This window comes from Camelus dromedarius, chromosome 5, assembly GCF_036321535.1.
Source record: "Camelus dromedarius isolate mCamDro1 chromosome 5, mCamDro1.pat, whole genome shotgun sequence".
Taxonomy (NCBI): Eukaryota; Metazoa; Chordata; class Mammalia; order Artiodactyla; family Camelidae; genus Camelus; species Camelus dromedarius.
This window is the reverse complement of record NC_087440.1, coordinates 92879002-92900479: the sequence shown is the minus strand read 5'-3', so window position 1 is coordinate 92900479 and position 21478 is coordinate 92879002. Positions and strand designations below refer to the sequence as shown.

At 64.5% G+C, this 21478-nt stretch overlaps 1 protein-coding gene across 1 annotated transcript in view; it reads right to left on the bottom strand.

Annotated features, from left to right (window-relative positions):
- Positions 1 to 21478, bottom strand: part of KIF26A (kinesin family member 26A) — a 40403-nt gene that overhangs the window by 5985 nt on the left and 12940 nt on the right. The window contains exons 4-12 of the mRNA XM_031454444.2: positions 20032 to 20484; positions 13281 to 13471; positions 7070 to 7259; positions 2928 to 3140; positions 2188 to 2281; positions 1638 to 1900; positions 1316 to 1499; positions 1056 to 1218; positions 570 to 732 (exon numbers count right to left, since the gene is read on the bottom strand). Of these exons, the coding sequence (XP_031310304.2) occupies positions 570 to 732; positions 1056 to 1218; positions 1316 to 1499; positions 1638 to 1900; positions 2188 to 2281; positions 2928 to 3140; positions 7070 to 7259; positions 13281 to 13471; positions 20032 to 20484 (1914 nt within the window). The remainder of the gene's footprint in view (positions 1 to 569; positions 733 to 1055; positions 1219 to 1315; positions 1500 to 1637; positions 1901 to 2187; positions 2282 to 2927; positions 3141 to 7069; positions 7260 to 13280; positions 13472 to 20031; positions 20485 to 21478) is intronic.

The following is a 21478-nucleotide window of genomic DNA, read 5'->3' as shown; positions in this document are numbered from 1 at the left end:
CAGTGGCCACCCCCACCACGCCCCACCACACACGGGAACAGCATGAAAGATCTCAGGCACTGAACACAACCTGATCTCAGCAACCAAGGAAGCAGCAAGCTGCCTCTCAGGGAGGGGAAAACGCATGGCGCATAAGCACAAACCCAGGATTCAGACCCAGGGCTGCCGGACCCCTTAAGTCCACTCTCCAGCCCCACTGAGGGCTGTCCCAGGCGTGCCTTGCTGGACCAGGCCTGGGAGGTGTACAGGCCACGGGGGTCCCGCCAGGCGGCCCTGACCATGTCCCCACCCCAGGCCAGGCAGACAAAGACCAGGCATTCACAGCCCCCAGTATGAGCAGGTCCAGCTCTGCTCAGGGCATCCAGGCGACCTTGGTCACAGCCCCTCCACCTCCTCCAGGCAGGGCCACAAGGGTGCAGCCCTGACACCCCAGGGCACTCGGGAAGTCTGACCAGGGCTGGGTACCTGGCATCCGAACCTTGCGAGCAGGGCCTGAGGAAGCCACCCGGAGGGCCCTCCAGGCAGGGAAGAGGCAGGAACTAACCTTGGGAGAGGAAGGTGGAACTAACCTTGACCTTCTTCCTGCGCAGGCGGTGGATGCGGGCTGCCAGCTGCACGGTGCTGAGTGTCTCCGCATGGCTGGCCGGCGCGTCAGAGACGTGGGCGATCATGGCAGTGCGGCAGCTGGGGGTGGCCAGGGACTCCTGCAGCAGCATGGTGAGCCTGTGCTCCCTGGGGGCCAGCGGGGCAGGGGGTCAGGGTGGGAGGCTGGGCGAGGGGCTGCTGCAAGACTGGAGGGAGGCAGGCAGGCCCCTTGCTGGACCAAGGCTGTGCCGGAGCCCTGGGGTCAGGTCTGGTACCCACATCTTTCCCCAGCCCCCTGGACGCTGGGACCACCCCACCTCCACCAGCCCCTGGACAGCAAGCCCCTTCGGGTGATGGAGGAACAAAGATTCAAGGGCTCGGGGGGCCACAGACACATTGGGCCGCCCTGACCTGCCCTGAGCTGGTTCCCCGGGCTCTGGTCAGGGCCCACCCATGGGCCCACCACTCACCTGTAGGGCACGTGCCTGGCTCCACTGACCAGCGCCAAGATGACACTGCCCAAGGCTGACAAGGACAGACACAGGGGTCCCCCAGGGGCCTCTCCAGCCCTGCCAGGCACCCCCTCACAGCTGCCCAGGTCGATAAGGTGCAGGCGACTGCGGCCTCCAGACACTGAAACCACAGGGCAGGAGGGTGAAGGCTGGGCCCCGGGCCCAGGACCCTGCCGCAGCCCAGCCCAGCCCTGGCTGCACGCACGCCCGACACCTACTTCCCCCCTTGCCGCACTTCTCCACGCGGTACTGGTAGACGTGCAGCGTGAAGAGCATGTGGGAGCCACACCCGGCGTCCTCGCTGCCACCGGCCCGGCCGGGGCTGCGGGCGGCCAGTGCGGCGTCCAGGTAGAAGGCCGCCTTCTCAGCTGTGGGTGCCCGCAGCTCGCTCTGGTTCTGGAGCTGCAGGTGGACAGAGGGGATGATGCCCGAGTGGCTCAGGGCCGAGCCGCAGCCCCCTGCCCGCCTCCCCGAGGCCACCCCTGCAGCCCCCAGCCCGCCAGCACTGCCCGCCGCGTGGTGGCCGTGGTGTCGGCGTACCTGCGCCCCGCAGACAGGGTCCTCCCGCAGGTACACACCCGGAGACTGGGCATCCTGGAGGCTGCCAGAGGCCACCTCGGCCAGCAGGTCCCGCAGGCTCTGGTCCCGGCCGTACACCTCCACGGCCGAGACGCGGACCGAGAAGCGGGTGCCCGTCCTCTCCTTGCGCTCGTCGATGAGCCGGAAGAGCCAGGAGATGGCACAGGGCATGACGCCCAGGCTCTGGGGTGAGCTGTCCTTCCCGATCATGGTGTAGGACTTGCCTGGGGGCCATGTGGGGTGACGGGCTCAGCATGACATGCCCAGCCAGACCCAGCAGCTGCTTCCCTGGCCCTGCCCAGCCCTCAGGGCCAACCTGGAACCACTGAGACCCCAGGACACTTCTCTGATCCGCTCCGCCACCCACTGTGTTCTAGGTCCACGGGGTTTCGGCTTCCTCTCCAAGAGCCCCCCACCTCAGGTGCCCACCCACCGCCCATATGGGACGTGCCTACACCCCACTGCCCCACCTGGAAATGGCACCCGGTGACTGCAGAGAGGAAGCACTTACCAAGGCTTGTGTGGCCAAAGGAGAAAACGCAGCCATCTGCTCCCCCGACCACAGACTGGAGCACGTCGGCCACTGTCCCCGAGCAGACCTCGGCCTAAGGGGGCCCAGAGTCAGGCAGGCGTCAGGGCCAAGAGGCCACCATCAGGCCACCCACCACGGCTGTCTCATCACACGCAGAGTCAGAGAGTATGTCCACAAGGCAGCCCGGCGGGCACGCAGGACCAAAACTACAGAGATCTCCACGTGTAACAAACGCATGGACAGGACACACACACAGCATGAGCCGGCCGCACAGGGCTGACAGGCACACGCAGCGCCCAGGCGCACACAGACATGCACACACACAGGTCACACTGCCGCCGTGGACACCCCGGGCACAGACCCTGCCGCATGTGGGGTCACTGTGCACACAGGATGCCCGGGGGAGCATGCTGGGTAAAACCACCACCCCTCGGAAAGCTTCCGCAGAGGGTAGGCTCTGAAAACCGGGCACTTCCCTGGAAAGTTAGCCTGAGAACCAGGCCAGGGACTGAGTGGAGGCACCCCGAGGGCAAGGGAGGCTAGCGAGGAGGGAAACACAGCAGGCCTGCCGGCCTCTGCTCCCAAGCCTCCTGTACCCGGGCCTCCTCTCGGAATCTCCGTCCCCCAACCTGGCGCAAGAAGGGATGCAGGTCTGCCCCTCATCCCATCGTCCAGAGCCGGGAGCCCGGCCCCCGGCCCGAGGACACCACCACCCTCACCTGCTCCGAGTCCTGGGGGAAGACGGCATCAAAGGTAAACATCTTGGGAATGGAAGCCGAGCAGGCACGTCGGGGGCCCGAGCTGCCCGGGGTCCCCACGGCAGGGTCATAGAGGGTCACCTGCTTCTTCCGAGGGTCCACCTTCAGGAAGGACGTGGACTCTGCCGAGCGCTGGGCCCCCTGTGCCGGCCAGATCCGCAGCATGACCTTCACCTGGGGAGGCAGGCGGAGCGCACATCTGAGCAGCCGCTAATTACAGGGCAGGAGGAGCCCGCGCGAGCTGGGACAGCGGGCCAGGCCTCAGCACGGGATCTCCACCGCAGGAATGCAGGCACCCGCGCCCCAGCTCCAGGCCAGAGCTCATCCCACATGAGGCCAGTGGGAGGAGAGACTGGCCAGGCGCTGAGCACGTCAGCACAGAACGGGGGGCACAGGAAGGGGGGCAAAACAGGGGAGCAGACCCCAGATGCCCCAGGGGGCAGAGGGACCCCATTGGCCCTCTCGCTGACTCCGATGCAGAGCCAGCATCAAGGGAGCTGAACCCAAAGACTCAGAGCCTTTGAGAGCAGAGTCACCCACACAGACATACCCCAGTTCCCGGGTGGAGCAGCCATCACAGCGACCCCCCACCCCCTGGCTCGAGAAGGGAGGAAATGTGCCCAAGAGAGGTCACCTGTCTTGCCCACGTCACACAGCCTGCAAGTGGGTCTCCTGGAATCCCAAACCCCAAATGTGGGGTTGGGGGAGGGAGAAAAGGAGAGACGGGGCATCAGGACCCCACCCACCCAGAAAGTAAGGCTCGCGCTCTGTCCCTCCCAGCAGGTCCGCCGCTCAGGGCCCCACACCTGCTCCTCTGAGGGTGCCTCCTCCACCCCCGATGAAGGAAAGGGGCTGCCTCAGAGCCAGGGCCTCCCTGCAACCCCCCAGCTCCTGACCACGGACAGCCGGGCTCAGCACATGGTAAGGTGGGCAGGCAGAGGGATGCGTTCCCTCTCCCCCCAGCCCCACCATATCTCTATCCACCCTCATCTCCTCCCGGAAGCCCCTCCCTCCCAGCTCCCAGCCCTAAGCCAGAAGGCTTCAGGGCCCCGAGAGCACCTGGGGAGATGGTGGGGAGACCGAGGCCAGGATGCGGGGTCAAGGCAGAGGAGGGAGGGGGCAGGGCCAGATGGGGCTCGTCCGAGCTCAGGGGCCAGCAGGTGACCATGCAGCCTCAGCTCCTATGTGTCTTCAAAGCACAAGGACAGACAGAAGACCTGCCCGGACCCCCACTCACATTCTTGCCCAGCTCCCTGGGGATGGACCACCAACCCTGATGCCCTCAAGGGAACAGAAGGCTCAGTGGGGAGGGGAGCGAGGAACCGAGACACAAGAGCCCCGTGCAAGCTGCACTACCAGCACCCCAAAACCTGCACGGAGAACCAACACCCCATGCATCTTGTGGACGGCCAAGGGGCCGAGTTCTGACTCGGGTGAGCCACCTTGAGTGAGCACCCCTCCTGGGAGAAGGCGCCAGACTCCGGTTTCTGCAGGAAGACACCACGCTCCACTCTCCGGCGACATCTCCGATTTCTCTACCACAGTGTAAATCAAATTACCAGGCTCATCTCAGAGCCAATATTTTTCACGGATTTAATTGTAAGTGACAGATACATAACGCCAGCAAAATTGGTTTACCGTGGGTAGTTCGCACGAGGCGCCATACTCCCCTTCAGCATGTGGCAAGTTGACGCGCAAAATCGCTCCGAGTAAGGAGCGCACGGTCCTCCGGGGAGACTCGCAAAGAAATACTTTTCTACTGAGCTCCCCCGAACCTGGGCTCCATTAGGCGAGAATCGATTCTTTCATTCCCCGATGACATGAACAAAACTATTTCACTTCCAAACGCGGCTGCCAAGCAGACGAAAATGTGCACTTCTCAGTAATTTTTGGCCACTTTTTTTCCAGCGTGAACTCCTGGCCACTTCAGGAGCCAAATGGGTTCTGCAGATTGGAGAGTGTTCCTCGGAGGAAGAAGCCTCGAGAAGCCACTCTTGCCACCCGCTCTGCTGATGGCTGCGGGACTGGGGACCCACCGCCCAAGGGAGGGGACCTGCGCCGGCCCCACACTGCACTGCCCACCCTAGCTAAACGCCCGAGTCATTGTCTGCGAGAATCCTTCCATTACCGCGGGGAAATGACAGGGTTTTGCGCTACACGAGCACGTCTAAATGTTCTGATATTGCAAAGCCCCGCTGCATAACTTTCCAGGGAGGGGAAAAAAGAAAAAACACATTTTGCATAAAAGGGTGGCTTCCACTCCTAGGAGGTGGCCCCCGCTGGAGAGGGGGGAGGGGCTGCGAGGGGGCAGTCTTCTTCAATACCGCAGGATGATGAATTACCTTAAGTGGCACATTAATGTCAGGAATTGAGGGTAATCTAACTTCTTTTCTTTGACAATATTAAATGCCTTTCAGGAGGCATTTCTGACTATGTGATATTCGTGCAGATAACACACAGGGAGCTGGGGAGGGGGCCCTGGGGTGGGCGGTGAGAGGATGGGTGGCCACATGCTCCTTGCCTGGGGAGGGTGGGGGCATTGGGGCGGTGGGGGACCAGGGCAGAGGGGGTGGTCTGCCACTGAGAGCGGGAGGAGCCCCCACCCTGGAATGCTTGGGCCTGGTCCCAGGGGGAGGTGGTGGAGGCCTACTGGGGCCCCAAGTCACGTAGCAGCTGCAAGAAAGCAGGGGCCTGTGCTGGGAGGGTCCTTAACCCTCCGCCTCCCACCCCTGACCCAACCCAGACGCTTAGAGCCCCTCCCCCACAGCCAGTTCGCTGGACCCAGTTTGCAGGGTCCTCCCTCCGGCCCCTGCACTCCCACACCCACATCCCAGGCAGGGCCCAGATTCTGCATTGCAGCAAGTTCCCAGGGGACCCTGGAGCCATTCAGTTTGTCTGGGGCCACGAGGGTCTCTTTCTCAGGGTCTGGGAGCCCAGGAGGCCCCTTGTAGGGGTAACAGGGGTAGGGAAGGCTTCTTGGAACAGGGAAGCCTGGCCGAGTCACAAAAGTCCAGCAGGCCCCACTGTGAGGAGAGATAAGTCCCAGACAGAGGGGCTGCCCTTTGAGGGGCTGTGCATAAAGGACAGAGCTCAAGCCCAGGCAGGGTACCCTCTGCAAATGCATCAGCCCCTCTCCAGACTAGGAGCAGAAGCCCCCTGGAGGGTATCCTGGGTGGCAGGACAGACTGAGCCCAGGAGAGCATGGAACCCAGCCCACCACTCTGCGGGGGGTGAGCCTCTGGGCGCTGGAGAGGCCGGGCCCAATGCACGGGTGAGCAGCCAGTTCAGGGACCCCCCTAAACCCTGCCACTCTCTGGGAGGCACCTGGGAGGGGCCAGTGGCTGGCAGAGTGGACAGAAGGTCAGGGAAAAGCACTCGGGTGCACACTTAGGGTCGGGGCCCAATCCTCACCCAGGAGCCATGTGGCCCTGGCGACAGGCCAGCCCCTTGGTGCCTCAGTCTCCTCGTCCTCAATGGGCACAGAGCCCCCTCACCAATGTGCTCACACAGATCCGCACACGCACCCTGACCCAGGTGTGGGGTGCAGTTATAAGCAACTCAGACGGGGCCAGCACGGAAATCTGGTCTCAGCACAAGGCCACAAGAGTCAGGGGGCGGCCAGCCTGTTCCCTGACTGAGCAAGGCCCTTCTCCACTCTGGGCCTCAGTTTCCCCATCTGAACCCTGTGGCAGTCTAACTCACTGATCACACGCCCCCCTCTGACTGTGTCAGGCCATGGCTGGGGTCTGCCCAGAACTGAAGGGCCCAGGGGTCCCACCCGTGCCCCCAGCCCCACCCTCCAACAGAGACCAGGCAAAGGGGCTCCTGCAGTCAGATCCCGACCCTTAGTCCCCAGGAGTCCTGGCTGACCCAATCCACAATGAGACCAGCACATGTGCCTGGGACCCCCACTCATGTCTCCACCACAGTCTCCCAGGCTCCCGGCCACCACTGGAGCCGTTAGGTAGGCCTGGGCCTCAGTCACCCCACCCGGACCTGGGAGAAGGAAGCAGGGCCCCTCCATCTCTCGATCGCCCTCCCTGCACCTGCTCAGACACCCTCAGCCTCATCCCAGGGTCGCCCCAAGTCAGGGTAGGGCCTACCTTTCCGGCGCTGCTGGGGTTGTCCTTGGTCTTCGAGGCAGCCCTGAGCAGGCAGGGGGGCACGGGGGGCGGCCACAGCTGCAGGACCCCGCTGAAGTCCGTGGGGTAGGTGGAGGCTCCGCGGGTGGTAGGGGGTGGTGGTGGGTGGGGCTTCTTGCGCTTGGAGGCCAGGCTGAGCTTCTGGGCCGCCCTGGGGAGGGGAGGAGCAGGGGGGCGCACTCAGAGAGGTCTTGCCACCTGCCCTCCCCCAAATGCAGCCGTGCAGTCTGCACTTCACTTCCCCCAGCCAAGTAGGGGCACCCGGGGCTGGGGCTGCCACGTCGAGGCCAGGCGACAAGGGGCCCAGGCAGACACCGGACCCCAGGGCTGTGCCCTTCCCTGCACCCTGCACCGAGGACATCCTCCTCCCACCAATGTGCACCTGCCCCATGTCCCCCACCCAGCAGCCAGGGCAGGACAGCACATGCTGAGGTCTGTCTCTCACAGGCTGTGTGACCCAGGCATGGTGACTTAGTCTCTCTGTGCCTCGGTTTCCTCTGACCACCAGAGGCCCTCATGTGTGGCCCTGATGAGCTAATACATTCAAGACACCCAGTGCAGGCCTCCAGCACAGGTGACACTAATGGTTAAGAACACACAGCGGGCCTGGGTCCACACCTGGGCTCTACCCACTGTGCCCAGACTTCAGCCCCTGCCCGACTTCCCGGTGAAAGGGGCTGGAGTCCAGGACAGGTGTCAGCTCAGAGCTGGAAGCACCTGCCCACCTCAGCCCGCCTCCCACTTGGCAAGAGCTACCGCCGGCGTTTTGCTTAACTCCTCTCATCTTTAATAGGAGTTGTCTTTTAAGAGACCCCAGGGACAGCTTTCCTCCTAGCGAGGTGTCATCATGGAAAATAAAAGTAATCTATGGTGTGGAGCGGACCCTTAAGAGAGCAGTGGCGGCGGCTGGTGCGTGGCCAGCGGGGCGGGGGGCACAGAGAGGGCACAAGGGTCCCATGAGTGGAATCCACAAGCTGCCCAGACCCCTGGGGCCGGGGACCTTAAGCCAGGATCATGGGTCCCCCGGCCACAAGCAGGTGCTACCCTGGTTCCTGCCTGAGCCCACCTGCCTGAGTATTTGTAAACCTGAAACCTCCTTGCTCCCTGGCTCCAGGATCACGCAGCAGGCAGGATGGGGCTGACAGCGTCACCCAGCCACAGGGTGAAAGGTTTGGCCCAGGGAGCTCTGCCGCACCAAGTCGCAGCAAGGCCATCTTAGGGGCCTGGGGAGACCCAGGCTGGGGGCCGGGGGAGCTGGGGCCGTTTTATCAGAGCCTCAGCTCCTGGGGCTCCCCCGACCCAGCCCACTCCTAGCCTCGGCCTGCTGCCCTGGGTTACATCACAGCTTCCTGCCAACCACCCCCATGGGAAGCAACTACAAGCAGACTTAGAGGACGTCAGAGTCCAGCAGGCAGCTGCAACCCCACTGCCCTGCACTGCCCAGGGCTGGAGCCGCCAGGGAGGGCGGAGCGCCTCGGGGATAACCTGGCGGGGCGGGCTGCGGCGGGCACAGCCAGGACAGCCGCGCCTGTGAAGGTGGAGGAGGTCCTGTGGACGCTCCCACTTCTACGCGGTGCAGTGGTGCTGCTCCCAGCACTCGGAGAAGGACAGCGCACCGGGCTGGTGTGCCTGCAGAGCGCCGGCCGGGCCCTCAGGGCGACCGGACAGTCAGCAGACAGCCATGGCCGAGGCGTGCCCCGCCCGGGGGGGTCCCTGCCCACCCCACCCCCCAGGCCGGGCGGGGGTGAGGGGGTGAGGGGCCTGGCCCACCACCCCAAGGCTCAAGAGGACTCAGAGGCCGAGAGGACCTGTGGCCAAAGGAGGAGGAGTTGGGGGGGGGGGCCAGGGGACGCCAGGCTGCAGAAGCCACAGTCAGGGGGTCACACACGCAGCCGCGGACAGCTCTACAGCCTCCATGGCCCTCCCAGGGGCCAGTTTCCAGCACAGTCCTCACCCCGTCCTCCCGTCACCTTCAGGGCCCCAGCAGCGGAGTATGGGGAGGTGTCCTTCCCCCCGGACACGCCCAGGTCTAGCCTGGGCAGGAGCTGGGACCAGAGCCCCTGAGGTCCCGCCAACCCAGGAGGCTGGAATGCTGCTGGCCATGGTCTGACCTAACTCAGGGCGACCCCGCCTCCCTTCCTGGCCCAGGTTCAGCCCCTGTGGGACCCAGAGCTGAGAAGCTGCGCCCGGCCTGCCCAGCCCTCCAGGTCCCTGTGCTCACAGGCCTGCCTCGCGGCATGACTCAAAGGCCCCAGGACAGTGCTCTGTCCTTTGATGAAATCCAGGCCCTCCACCACCAGGACAAGCCCATCAGCCACCCGCTACGGCAGCTCAGCTCACACCGCCTGCAGGGGCGCTCCAGGCCGGCCCGCCCTGAAGGGCCCCAGCCTTCTGGGAGCACAGACCTGGTTTCTGAGCAGTGGGGATGGGGAGGAAGTGACACCAGGCTTCACAGAGGCTCAGAGAACACACTGGCACCACACTCAGGACCACAGACGCCCACTGCATTGTTGGGGAGCTGGCGGGGGGGGGGTGTCAAGGCGGGACCTGCAGGGGGAGTGTGGGAGAATCTGAGTGCTCCGGCTCTGAAGGGAAGACTTGAAGAAGCAGGCACTTCACCTGCACACACAGCTCTCCTCACGCTCCGTGAACATCTCCCCTGGGAAGCCCGCCCCGATGCCCCCACGCGGGGCTTCCCCAGACCCTGTGCCTCCTGCTACCACAGGAACCACTCCCTGTCCTGAGACACAGGTTTACAAGGCTGTGCCCCCACCGGGTGGGGGCTCCAGAGGGCAGACGTTTGCCAAGCCCAGGCCCAGGACACAGGGGCACTCAGGAGGAGGCCGTGAGCGAGTGAGTGAGTGACCGCGCTCCCCTACCGGCCGCTCCCTGTCCTCCCAGGGGCCTCTCCCCGGGCTCACTGGCCCTGGTCACTGATTCACAGAAACAGAAAGGGAAATATTTGCCATTTTACAAAGAAAAACGGCCTTTTCCAAACAAGATGGTCATTTCACAGGCAGTTGGCCTTGATGGTAAGGCCCTTAATTACCCCGAGGAGACACACAGGCCCGTTGGGATGTGTTGGGGGGTCAGTTACACCAACCCAGGGTTTCCTAACTGGGCGGCGATGAGGCTGGTGGACTGGGCCACAAGCCACACCCCCATCCCCACCCTGAGGAGCTGTAACCCCCAGGCCCTGAGAGCCCCCAGGATCTGCCCATCAGGGTCCAGAAGGCAGGGCTGCTAAGGAGGCCTAGACCCCCAAGGCCAAGGCCCAAGGTCCCAGCAGCCCTGACCCTTGACCCTTGCCCCCTGCCATGGCCAGCATTTTCCACATCACCAGGGAACAGGCTATGCGGCTTCCTCGGCCCCACCCTGCCAGGGAGGGCCCCCTCTCCACAGAGCCCCCCTATCCATGTGCCTCTGGGCAGCACCCACTGTGGTTCTGGGCCTCTGCTGGGTGCCTGGCATCAGGGCAGATGGGGGGCAGGGGATCCACAGAGGCTGCAATGCAGCGGGCAGGTGGGGGGTGCCCACGAGTGCAGGGGGGTATCCTGGCACCCAAAGGAAACCCCAGCACTCCCCCGACCCTGTGCCTGCCGAGGAGACCCTCAACATTCCTCCGACACCATGCAGATTCAGGGGTCCAGGAGGTGACCCCCCCGCAAAGAAACGCCCAGAAGGGCAGGCAGGAGAGCGAGCTAATGCAGGCATCTGGGGGAGGGGAGAGGAGAGACTACAGAGACAGGAAGGACAGGGGAGTGGGAGGACACGGGAAGGGGGAGTCAAGGTCACCAGAGCCTCCTGAGAAAACGTAATTACAGCGGTGGCCCAGCCTTTCCAGGACTCTGGTGGGGGCTGGCACGCTGCTGCCGCTGCCACGCCCTAGCTGCCCACCCAGACCCAGCAGAAGGGGGCAGGGCACTGGGCCTTACTCCCCTGCTCTATACCCCATGGGCGTTAACAAGACCTTGGCCACCAAATCACACACGGAATCACTCCCTGCCTGGGCTGCCCCACACAGGGTGAGGAGCCAGCGGGGTCCAGAAGGCTCAGGAAGGCCCAGGAAGGCCCGAGGCCGGTGCCAGCCCATAGGGAGTACTCGGGGAACAGTGGAGAACCCAGCTCCTAACCTCATCCAATTCTGCCTCCATTTGGCAAACACCAGACTCCTACTCAACTCTCAAAGCCCAACTCTGTGTCCCACAGCCCTGAGGACAACACTGTTCTCTGCCCCTTCACAGATTCCACGCTGCCATCAGACCACCCCCTTACACCCAGCTAACCAGAAACTTCTGAGGGGCAGGCATGGGCGAGGGATAGCTTTACCCCCAGGTCCCTGGCAAGGGGTGGAATTAGGGGCACAGAACATACACTCAGCTCACGCCTGAGACCCTCCCCACCCCCGCACAGGATCCAGCAGCTCCACGTCTCTTGGGGACTCTGGACAAGCCCCTTCCCTCTCTGAGCCACAGCCTCTCCCCACAAAACACGGGAGTGGATGTACAGCTGAGAGCACCCAGACCCCACCCTGGTGGTTAAGGGTGCAACCGCCCCAAGAGCAGACGGTCTCGGCCTAAATCAGGCACGTGCTCGGGACGGTGTTTCCGGCTGGAACACCCACCCCTCGAACGGCCTCTGACCCTTCAGGGAGCCGCTGTGATTCAGGGCGTCCAACAGGCTGGAAATAATGACAGCTGGCAGTGCAGCCCCCGTAAAACCTGCCTCCACCGTCCCGGCCCCCGGCCCCCGGCCCCGGCCGAAGCGCCTGTTCCTATGGTAACTTCCCAAGGGCAGCAGAGGCGGCCTTGCTCAGCTGGAACAAAAGGCAGCCCGGCTCTGGGGCCACGGGGTCGCTAATGAGCCAGCGTGGCCCCCCGCGCAGGACCACAGGAGCTGGTCTTCCTCCTTCTCAGACAGTCTCAGGCTTGAAATCCTCCTGCAAGCACCACCTGATGGAGGGTGGCCAAGGCCGAAAGCCCCGAGGGAGAGACTAGCTGGGGCAGGACACTCCCAGATGCCAGGTGTGCCCTGCCCTGGTCTCTTACACGGGGGCCCCCAGGCCCGCGAGGTAGGCTCCCACACACCCCACAGCCAGAGAATCGCAGCCGGGCTCTCTGCGCCTAATTGGGGCAGTGGGCCCCCAACCACGCTGATAAGGCACCCTGTCCCCGCAGGGGCCGCTAATGGGACAGCGACCCGCCAGGCCCACCATCACCGCTCATTAACCCCATCACACCCTGTGATCCTCACACCATGGTGGGGGGAGCCCCACCTCAGGTCCCCACGACCCAAGGGCACTACAGGGAGGGGCTTGAGCCGGGGAAGAGGCCCCCCACTTCCCACCTCTGCACCTTGCTCACAGAGTCCCCTGCCTGACAGGCCTCACCAGCCAACAGGTGCCTGCAGGGCCGTGGCTAGGCATCCCGGGGGTGTGGAGGGAGCAAACCCCAGGCTGCAGTCAGCCCCACCCCCGGAGCTCCAGACTGAGACCAGGACCCACTCGGCCCCTGGCTGCCGGAGGAGCCAGATCTAACAGCCGTAAGGGTGGCCATTAACAGGGAATGTGCCCGCAGCACCCCCAGGGAGTGCAGCAGGTGGGCTCTGGGTGCAGCCTGCCCCCAGGACACCTTCCCTAGCTCACCCCCACCTCCTCAGGTGCCTAGGGATGCTCCCTCAGGCCAGTTCCACCCCGTGCTCCCCAACTGCAGGGGCACCTGCCCCAAGGCCTGCCGGCATCAACCCACCACCCTCACCAACGCTGGGCCAGCTTGCTCTCAGGACTCGCTGCAACACACAGCATCTCGGAGGAAAGGGTCATCTGACAGGGGAGGAAACTGAGGCACAGAGAGGTTGCATGACCTGTCCGAGGCTGCACAGCTCCGAGGGGCAGATTCTGCGTTTGAACCCTATCCTCAACTGCACCCCCCTCTCAGGGCGAGCGGCCTCCACTGGACAGTGCTGTGACGTGGTGCCCAGGGAGGCCAGCCGGCCCGCCCCCTGAGCCCTACCCTTCTGCTGGACTCAGCAGCAGCGAGGCCGCGGTTCTCCCAGGGGAGGCCCGCCACCACTGGGGCCAGGAGCTGAGGCCCGCAGGCCCCTCCTACTGTTCTTGTCCAAGCTGCCCCCGAGCCAGGCCCCACCCTGCGCCACCCTGCGCCGGAGGACGTACCTGAGGAAGAAGGAGGCTGCCGCCGACGGGCCCGAGGTGCCCCCCGCCGGGGCGCCGGGGGCTGGAGTGACCAGGGCTGCAGTGCAGGCCCCACCGCGGCCCCATGTCTTCGGCACACCATCAGGTCCCACGGAAGGGGGGCCATCCCGCACTGTGTCCGCCACCGCCACCGCGGCCACCGCTGCTTCAGCCTGGAGGGAAGGAGGGGACCTGCCTGAGCAGCAGGCCTCAGCCGGGAGCTGGGGAGCAGACCTGCGCACGCCAGAGCCCAGCGTGCTCCCAGGGGCCCCTACTCATGGGACCCAGCCAGCTCGGGGAAGGAGGGCAGTCTGCCCCACGGGACCCCGTGGGGGAGAGGTGGACACAGATGTCCGCCCAGGGACCTCACTTTCCAGCCCCTCCTCCTTCAAGTTCCAGAAATGCAGTGACCCCAGTGACCCCAGTGGTTGGGACAGATGGACAGGGACCCCCGCGCCCCTCACCGCTGGGCCACCCGCCTGCGAGCACCCAGAGGCATGATTACAGAAGGAACCACAGCGAGTGTTTGCCGCGAGCACTGACTGCCCCGTGCACGGTGATGTGTGATCCTCCCACCAGCTGAAGTGCCCCGCTGGCGTCTCCAGCTAGTCAGCTAAATTAAGTTCCAGAGAGGGAGACAGCCTCGTAATGAAGCACAAACATAATTAAAGGCTCCCCAGGACGGCGCTGGCAAACTTGAGATCCGGCCACTGTGTATTTTATTTATGTGCACCTGTCGGGCCCTGGACCCCAAGGCCAGCCCCAGCCCCAGGGGGGTGGGCGTGGCCCCTGGCAGAGGAGGGAAGCAGCCTGCCTTAGCCCGGCCACCCCCAGCCCCATCCTCTTCCCCCAGGCGCCCAACCCCGGCCCCAGGCTTCAGGGCTCCCCAGGCACCTTGGCCCCGTCCCTGGGGCTCCCGGCCCCACTCCACCCCAAGCACCACTGACAACCACTGTCCGAGGTGTCCCCTGTGCCAGGCTGGATGAGGCCTGCGGTCCTCACGCTGACAGGACACGGGCCTCTAGTGGCCCTGCAGGAGAGGAGCCCAGGAAGCAGCCACTCTGGAGGGCCCACCATCCTCAGGGTCTCCCAGGTGACACAGCCAGATGCCAGGGTGGCACTTCCACAGGCCCCAGGAGCAGCGTTCTGGCAGGAGGCCTGCCAGCTCAGGGCAGCATCCCTCCCCACCGGGATGGAGTCCCATCCCGCCCAGACTGTGGTCAGCACCAGCTCCCAGGCTCCCCGAGGGTCACAGCAAAACCACATCTGCAAAGGAAGCTCAAAGAGAGCCCCAAATCTTAGGCTGGATGGTAGCCAAGGACCCCCTACCTGGCCCTCTCTGCACCAGCAGCTCCCCCAGGGCCGTGAGGACAGGTCAGTGGCAGAGAAGGGCAAACCTGGAACAATCCAGGCCCCCACCAGGCACTGTGCCAGCACACCTCACCCTGCCACCTGCCTTGCATTTGCCTATAGGGCAGGAACTCCTGTGCATCCCTCAGCACCCAGCCCAGCCAGGCCTCCCCTTCTCCAAGCCACTCCCTGGGCCTGCCCCAGGTGCCCTGCCCTGGCCTCCCCCAGCCCTGAGATCTCTCCCCAGCTTCACCTAGGCTACGTAGTGCTGCCCACCCCCAGAGTAACAGGGCCGTGCTTGACTTCTCAGCACCATGTTCTCTTCTCCCACCAGCTTGTGTGAGCACCTGGTGTGTGCCAGGAATCAGGAGGCCCCTGGGGGGCACCTACCACAACTGCCTGGTCTCCCCACGCCTGGCACCTTGCCTTGGCAATGGCAAGTGTTCAATATATCTGTCCTCCAGGGGCACAGTCTGGGACACAGGCATGAGACACACAGAGCCCACAGCCAGGAGGCAGGCTCTGCACCCAAGAGAAAGGGGGCTGCAGGATCAGAGGGGGCACTTGGTCACAGGGGCATTCCAGAGGGGGGTCAGGCAGGCCTAGGCCCATGTGACGGGAACCGGATGCTGCTTCTCCTCCAGGCAGACGTGAGGATGTGGTGCAGCCAAGGACCCTGACGCCAGCCTCCCCACGTGGCCTGCCGTGCACAGGACCTGCGATGTTCCCTCACCTCAAACATCAACCCCTCTAACGCACATGCTCCCCAGGAAAGGTCTGACCTCCTTTGTTGAGCAGGGCGGTATAGGACATTTTAAAGTTGCGTCACCTGCAGGGCCTGAACTGCTCGGAGCAGAGCTGGGTTTGGCAGAGCGCCCACCAGGCGAGCAGCACGGGCAGGGGCTCCCTGGGACCGAAGCGGGCTCACGCCGCAGTGCCGGCACCCACGCTGCCCCACCCAGCCCGTGACGGCTCTGCCACGGGGCCCACCGCCGGCCCAGGCCAGCCAGTGAGCCCGCCCAGTGAGGCACCTGGACAGCAGGGGACAGAGCTGGGGGGTCGCCCCACAGCCCCTCCGCCCACTCCCACGGGGCCTGAGCCATCCCACCGTCTCAGGCGGGCATCACTGCCTCCAGCCGGAATGCTCCGGCACCATCGGCAACGGTGCAGGCCCCCCAGCACTGACCTGTCTCGGGGGTGCCGCACGCACCTCGGCTCCGCCGTCCCACGAGCTGCCGAGACACGGCTCCGGCCATCGGGACGGCCGCTGCCGATTCCTGCCAGAAGCAGAGCCCGGGCATGCCAAAAGAAGCCAGGGGGGCGGGGAGGACGGCGAGAGGGAAGACCACAACACGGGGACAGAAGAGAGGGAGCGAGGGGAGGGCAGGCGGGCGGCCAAACAGAAAACGTGATGGAGGCGCCAGAGCAGCAACGAAAGAAAAGCATGAAGAGAGGAGAGCGTGAGGTGGGCCGCGCCACCGTCCCCGGGGAGGCCCCTGCCAGAGGCTCCTGACCTCAGCCGGTGCCCGGGGGGCCCAGAGTGGGCGCCAGGGTTCCACAGAGCATGGTTTGGGAAACACCAGACTAACCCATTTCTTAGGAACCCTCCGGGCCTGAATTCCACGTCTGTAAGATCCCGGCAGGTGAAGAACAGTGTCCACCCGCTCCTCGGGAGAAACACCTCACTGCGGGCTATTTCATGCCGAGAGGTGGGGAGGCCAGAAGGGGCAGGAGGCTGAGGGGTCTCACAGACACGGTCTCAGCCCTGCAGAGGGCACAGGGGGCATCGCTCAGGGGGCATGTGCCAGACACCAGGGTCTCCTCGAAGCTCTGCCTGGTCCCCCAGAGGCCCCCAGGCCAGGAATGTCCTTCCCCTGCAGGCGCTAGTCACAGGAATAGCATCACAGCAGCTCCCCTGAAAGTGTGGCCATCCTCTCCTGAAGCCCAGAGGGGGCACCAACAGTGGGTCGGGTCAGAGACAGGCCAGAATACAAAGCTCCCTCCACCCCCGCCATGTCCCTGAGGATGGGTGGACACCTACCAGGGACCCCCGCCAGTGCTCACAGGAAGTGGGGGGGGGGGCAGCAGGAGCAACATCCCCAAGCTGGTGTCACCGAAACTCCATGGACAGACAGAAACCGTGGCTCCACCAAAATGACCTCACCTCCCACTCAAAGCAGCATGCAGCACCTCCTCCAGGAAGCCCTCCATCCTCCCTGTCCAGGCTGAGCCTCTGCTGCCCCAGACCCCATGGCAGGCTGGGAACCCTCCGCTCCAGGTCCTCCTCCCTGGACTGTGAGCCCTGAGACCCTGGGCAGGGCCTGGCCCGTGTCTGCAGGACTAGGGAAGGTTTGCACAAGTCTCCACTCACCCAGACCTGGGGCAGCTCCTTTCACTGTTTCCTGCAGTCCCACCCTCAGCTGCCCCAGGCTGTGCTACCTCTAGCCTACTGCGGGGTCAGGAGGACAAAGCCTTAATGTCATCTGTAAAGTGAGTGCAGGTGTCCTGCGGACATCTGACAGGCACCCTGTCGACCTGGGGGAGACACCACGGTTCACAGCTGTGTCCCCATGAAGCAGGCGGAGGCAGAGCACCTGGGGTGGCCCCACGCTCTCAGGGTAGCCAGGGAGGGTGACAGGCCACAGTCCCGCTCCCGTGGGCACCCACGTCCTCCATGGTGGCAGAGCTGCCTCTACCGGACACAGTCTGGAAGGCAACTGCTCGACGGTCCCAGCTGGGAAGCTTCCCCGGACACTCGGGAGGTGAATGACCCGGAAAGGGCAGAGCTCTGTGCTCCCGGACGGGGAAGTGGACTGTGGCCTGGATTAGGCCAGGGCAGGCCGAGGGCTGCTCCACCCAGACACCAGGCTCTCTAGCTGGCCATGCCCACAGAAGGACCCACGGGGCCAGCTCCCAGCCAGAGCACCCGGAATGTTCCAGGCCCGCGCCTCCCACCCCAGCAGCCCAGATCCACGCTCGCCTGGAAACAGTCACACGCGGGCCCGCCAGGGGACTGTGGTGGCGACTCGCAGCACGCCTCTCCAGAAGCCTGTCGTTCTAGAGCCTAACACGCAGTGTTTCCACATTCCAGGCCCGCCTCTAATGATCAACGGCCTGGTTCGGGGAAACCACCTCATGTGGGTCCAAAAGTTCTATTTATGGTTTAAGTAACGTCTCCATCAATCGCCAGGACTGTTGTCTCATCATAGTCCATCACCACCCGCCCGAACGCGATCAGTGCACATAAAACCAGGAGGGAGCCTTGAATGCTCACGTGTTATGGTGAGCTGGCTGCCAGTAGGGCTGCCCAGCAAAAGGCCCGTGACCCCACCAGGCACACAGAGGCAGACAGGCCGCCAGCCTGTCCTCTCCAGCTCACACCCCTCTGCTGCCTCCCAGGACCCTCAGGGCCAAGACCAACCCCTCTCTCTACCTGGTGTCTAAGGCCCCCTGGCTATTCCCAGTGGCCTCCTGTGCCCCCATCACATCTCCCGCTGGGCCCACTGTCTCTGCCACTTCCCTCCAGGCCCGGCTCAATGCCACCTCCTCCAGGAAGCTGCCCAGCTCTCTAGAGCTGCCTCCTCACCTCTGCTTTCCCCCTTCCACCGACCCCGCAGGCGCATTCTTCCCAGGCAGCCCAGCTCTCAGGCCAGGAGGCACCACAGGACTGGCACAGCAGAGGCTGGCCTCCCCCTTCTTGGCCTCGCCCTAGGACTTAGCAAACGGAGGAGCTGGAAGCAGAAAAGCCACCCCTAGGGTGCATTGTCACAACAGGTGGAGGCCAGGTCAGATCCAGAAGTTCTTCCCAGGGGTGCCCTGGGCACCCCAAGCTACTGAGGGTCAGGGAGGCTCCAAAGACAGGGCACCCTCAGAGGGGCCAGCCCCAGCAAGGCCACACTTGAGATGGCAACATTCAGCCTGCAAACCACACCCCCTTCAGAGGGGCCGGCAAGTCCAGAGGTGGGGGCGGGCCGGGGGACTCATGGGACTTTGCCGCAGCAGCTGGGGGCCCTCGCCGTGCCTCCACCCCCACAGCCCTCGGGCACAGAGACCACAGGAGAGGACTGCTGAGGCTCTATTTCCGAGACACTCACCGGGCAAGTTTGTGCAGCTGACTACAGTGACTAGAAAGGCTTCCACAGCCATCTACCTATCTCTCTGCCCCGGGGCCCCACGGGGGACAGATGGCGCAGCAGGAGCTTCTCCAGGCAGCCACAAACGCCTGTGCAGCTCCACCACTGGGTCCCACCTGACCCAGTACCCCACCGCAGCTCTACCACCAGGGTCACACCTCCAGGGAGGCCTCCAGGGTTCATACCTCCAGGCTCCACACAGACCCTTCCCTCCGCTTGGAGGGTCCTTTCTATTTCATTTGCCTGGAGAACCCTATGCTGGGCACTGCTGGGCCCTCAGCAAGCAGATGGGGGCAGCCGGGGGCACGAACCCCCAGGAGAAGGCATCCCTCAGTCGTGCAAGAGCTTCTGGGGAAAGGTCCTACTGGGACCACCCCAGCACAGCTACCCCCATGCACCACCAAGCCAGAACCAACGCCCTCCAGTGTCCCAGGAAACCCCGCTCCAACAACCCGCCCTCTCCTGACCCCCCACCCTGGTGCCCCTTCTCCCGGATGGAAAACTGGGGGACACAGGGGACACCTGGGAGAGACCCCCACCAGCAGAACTCTGTAAGCAGCAGGCGCCAGGCCCCAGCCCCACCCCCCAGAGCTCATCTCAGACCGCTGGGCCCTGCCTGGGCACACCCAGCCCGGGTCCATGGCACCTCAGGACCCACCGGTGGCCAGAGCTGGCTCCACGGAGGCCATGCCACTGCTGTGGGTGACACTCTGGTAGGCATGGGGAGGGGAGCCCTGGAGGGTGGGGAAGGCAGTCCGCAGTCACCTGGAAAGAGGTGGCTTCTGAGGGACCAAGCGTGTGCAGGAGTGAGCACACAGCTCCCACCACCTGCGGGCCTCCCACTACACTCCAGGCTGTGTCACTTGTCCACAGGGCAGGGCCATGTCACCCAGGTCTGCCTGTGCTCTGGGCAAGAGAGCCTGGCCAGGGAGGGACCAGGAGGAGATGTTCCCTCTACTCCAACCCTGAGGATGAGGGTTTGATCTCATCCTGGGAGCCCACGGGGCCCTTGTGTCAGCCCACAGCACTCTCAGAGTGGCCACAACCATCCTCACCCACGTGCCTGTGCTGCGTGGCAGCAACACTCCCAGGGACACAAGAGGACCCTGCCCACCAGCGACCTGGCAGGTGGACTTGACCTGGGCCTTAGGAGTGTCTGCAGCCCCCTTGCTTTGAGGGGAGCCATGCTGCAGGGCACCCATTGAGCTCAGTGGGTGCAGACGTGGACTCAGCACGTCCAGGGCACTCACCAGGCATGACGGCGGCAGGAAGCTGTTGACCCGCGAGACGCTCCACATGCCGTCCAGGCACTGCTGAGCCTGGATGGTGACCGTGCTCAGGGCCCCGCCCAAGCCAGCAGGCGCCACCGACACCTGGACACTGGGCCCGGACGGCCAGGCCAGCCCCTTTCTCCGGTCTGGTCCCACTCGGCCCGGCTGCCTCCCCACCAGGCCCGCCAGCGCTGGTACCTCCCTCGGGCTGGCGGCAGCGCCAGGGCTGGGGGGCGCGAGGCCAGAGCCTCCGTGAGGGGCATCCAGCTCTTCGCGGCTGGCAGGGGCCTGCAGCAGCCGCAGGGCCTCCCGCGTGAGCTGGTTCAGGTGTGCGGCACAGACGTCACAGCGGCGCTCGGCCTCTGGGCGACACGCAGGCAGAGCCCCAGGTGCCGGCAGCTTGTCAAGAAGCAGAGCAGAGAGACATGGATCCTGGGGGTACAAGGGACAGAGGTAGTCAGTGCCCGGGCACCAGGACCCACCCCACTCCCTGACGCCGGGCCGGCCCACACGACAGCCACTACATAATCCAGAACTGGTTAATATGCCCCAAATGGTGTCATCTGCAGGCACGCAGCAGGAAAAGAGCCACTGGGGCTTAACAGGGAGGCCCGCGGTGCCCTGGACAACTGCCCCCCTCCTCCAGCCACCATTCCCGAGCTTGCCTGCGGCCAACAAGGCGTCCATCTGCAACGGCCCCCAACAACTGGGCCACAGCAGCCAGGCCTCATGGCCAAGCAGCAGCCCAGGGGCTGGCGGAAGGGGCCCATCCACGGTGGGCTGAGGGCCCCAGTTGAAAGCAGCGTCGCTTCCAAAGCCCGTCAAGGTGGGTCTGGCGGGCTGGAGACCCTCTGCCTGCCTTTGCGGCGTCTCCAGCCCTGGCCGGGATTGGGAGGAAATGTAAACGGACCCCAGGAGCCAGGCTGTGTGATAGGACTGCAGGGGTGAGCAGGTGGCCCAGGTCCACGGGAAGATGGAGGCCCGAGCACGGCTGGCGGGAGGCAGGAGGCCAGTCTCAGTGGCCCCCACGCTCCACTGCAGACATGGAGTTGGCCGCTGGGGCCTATGCTGCCTGGTGGAGGCCCCTGCAGCCCATCCCCCTGCCCTGTACTGAAGGGGACACGTGGGTCTCCCTAACCATGAGCCTGCTGTCTCAAGAGGGCTAAGAACAGAAGCCAGGAGGTCCAGGAGGGCTTCCTGGAAGAGGGGACACCTCTGGAAAAAAGGGGAGGCAGAGGGAACCAATCCTCAGAAGGAACCTCACTGGAGGGAAGCTATCAAAAGTCACATTCCCAGGGCCCATCCCCTACCCTCGACCCCAACAACAGGCTCTGCCTCAGCCTCTCCCCTGGGCAGCCCCTCAGCATACTTGCCCTTTCCCGAGGGGCAAGCCCAAACAACAGATGCTTGGCCAGGACACCCCCTT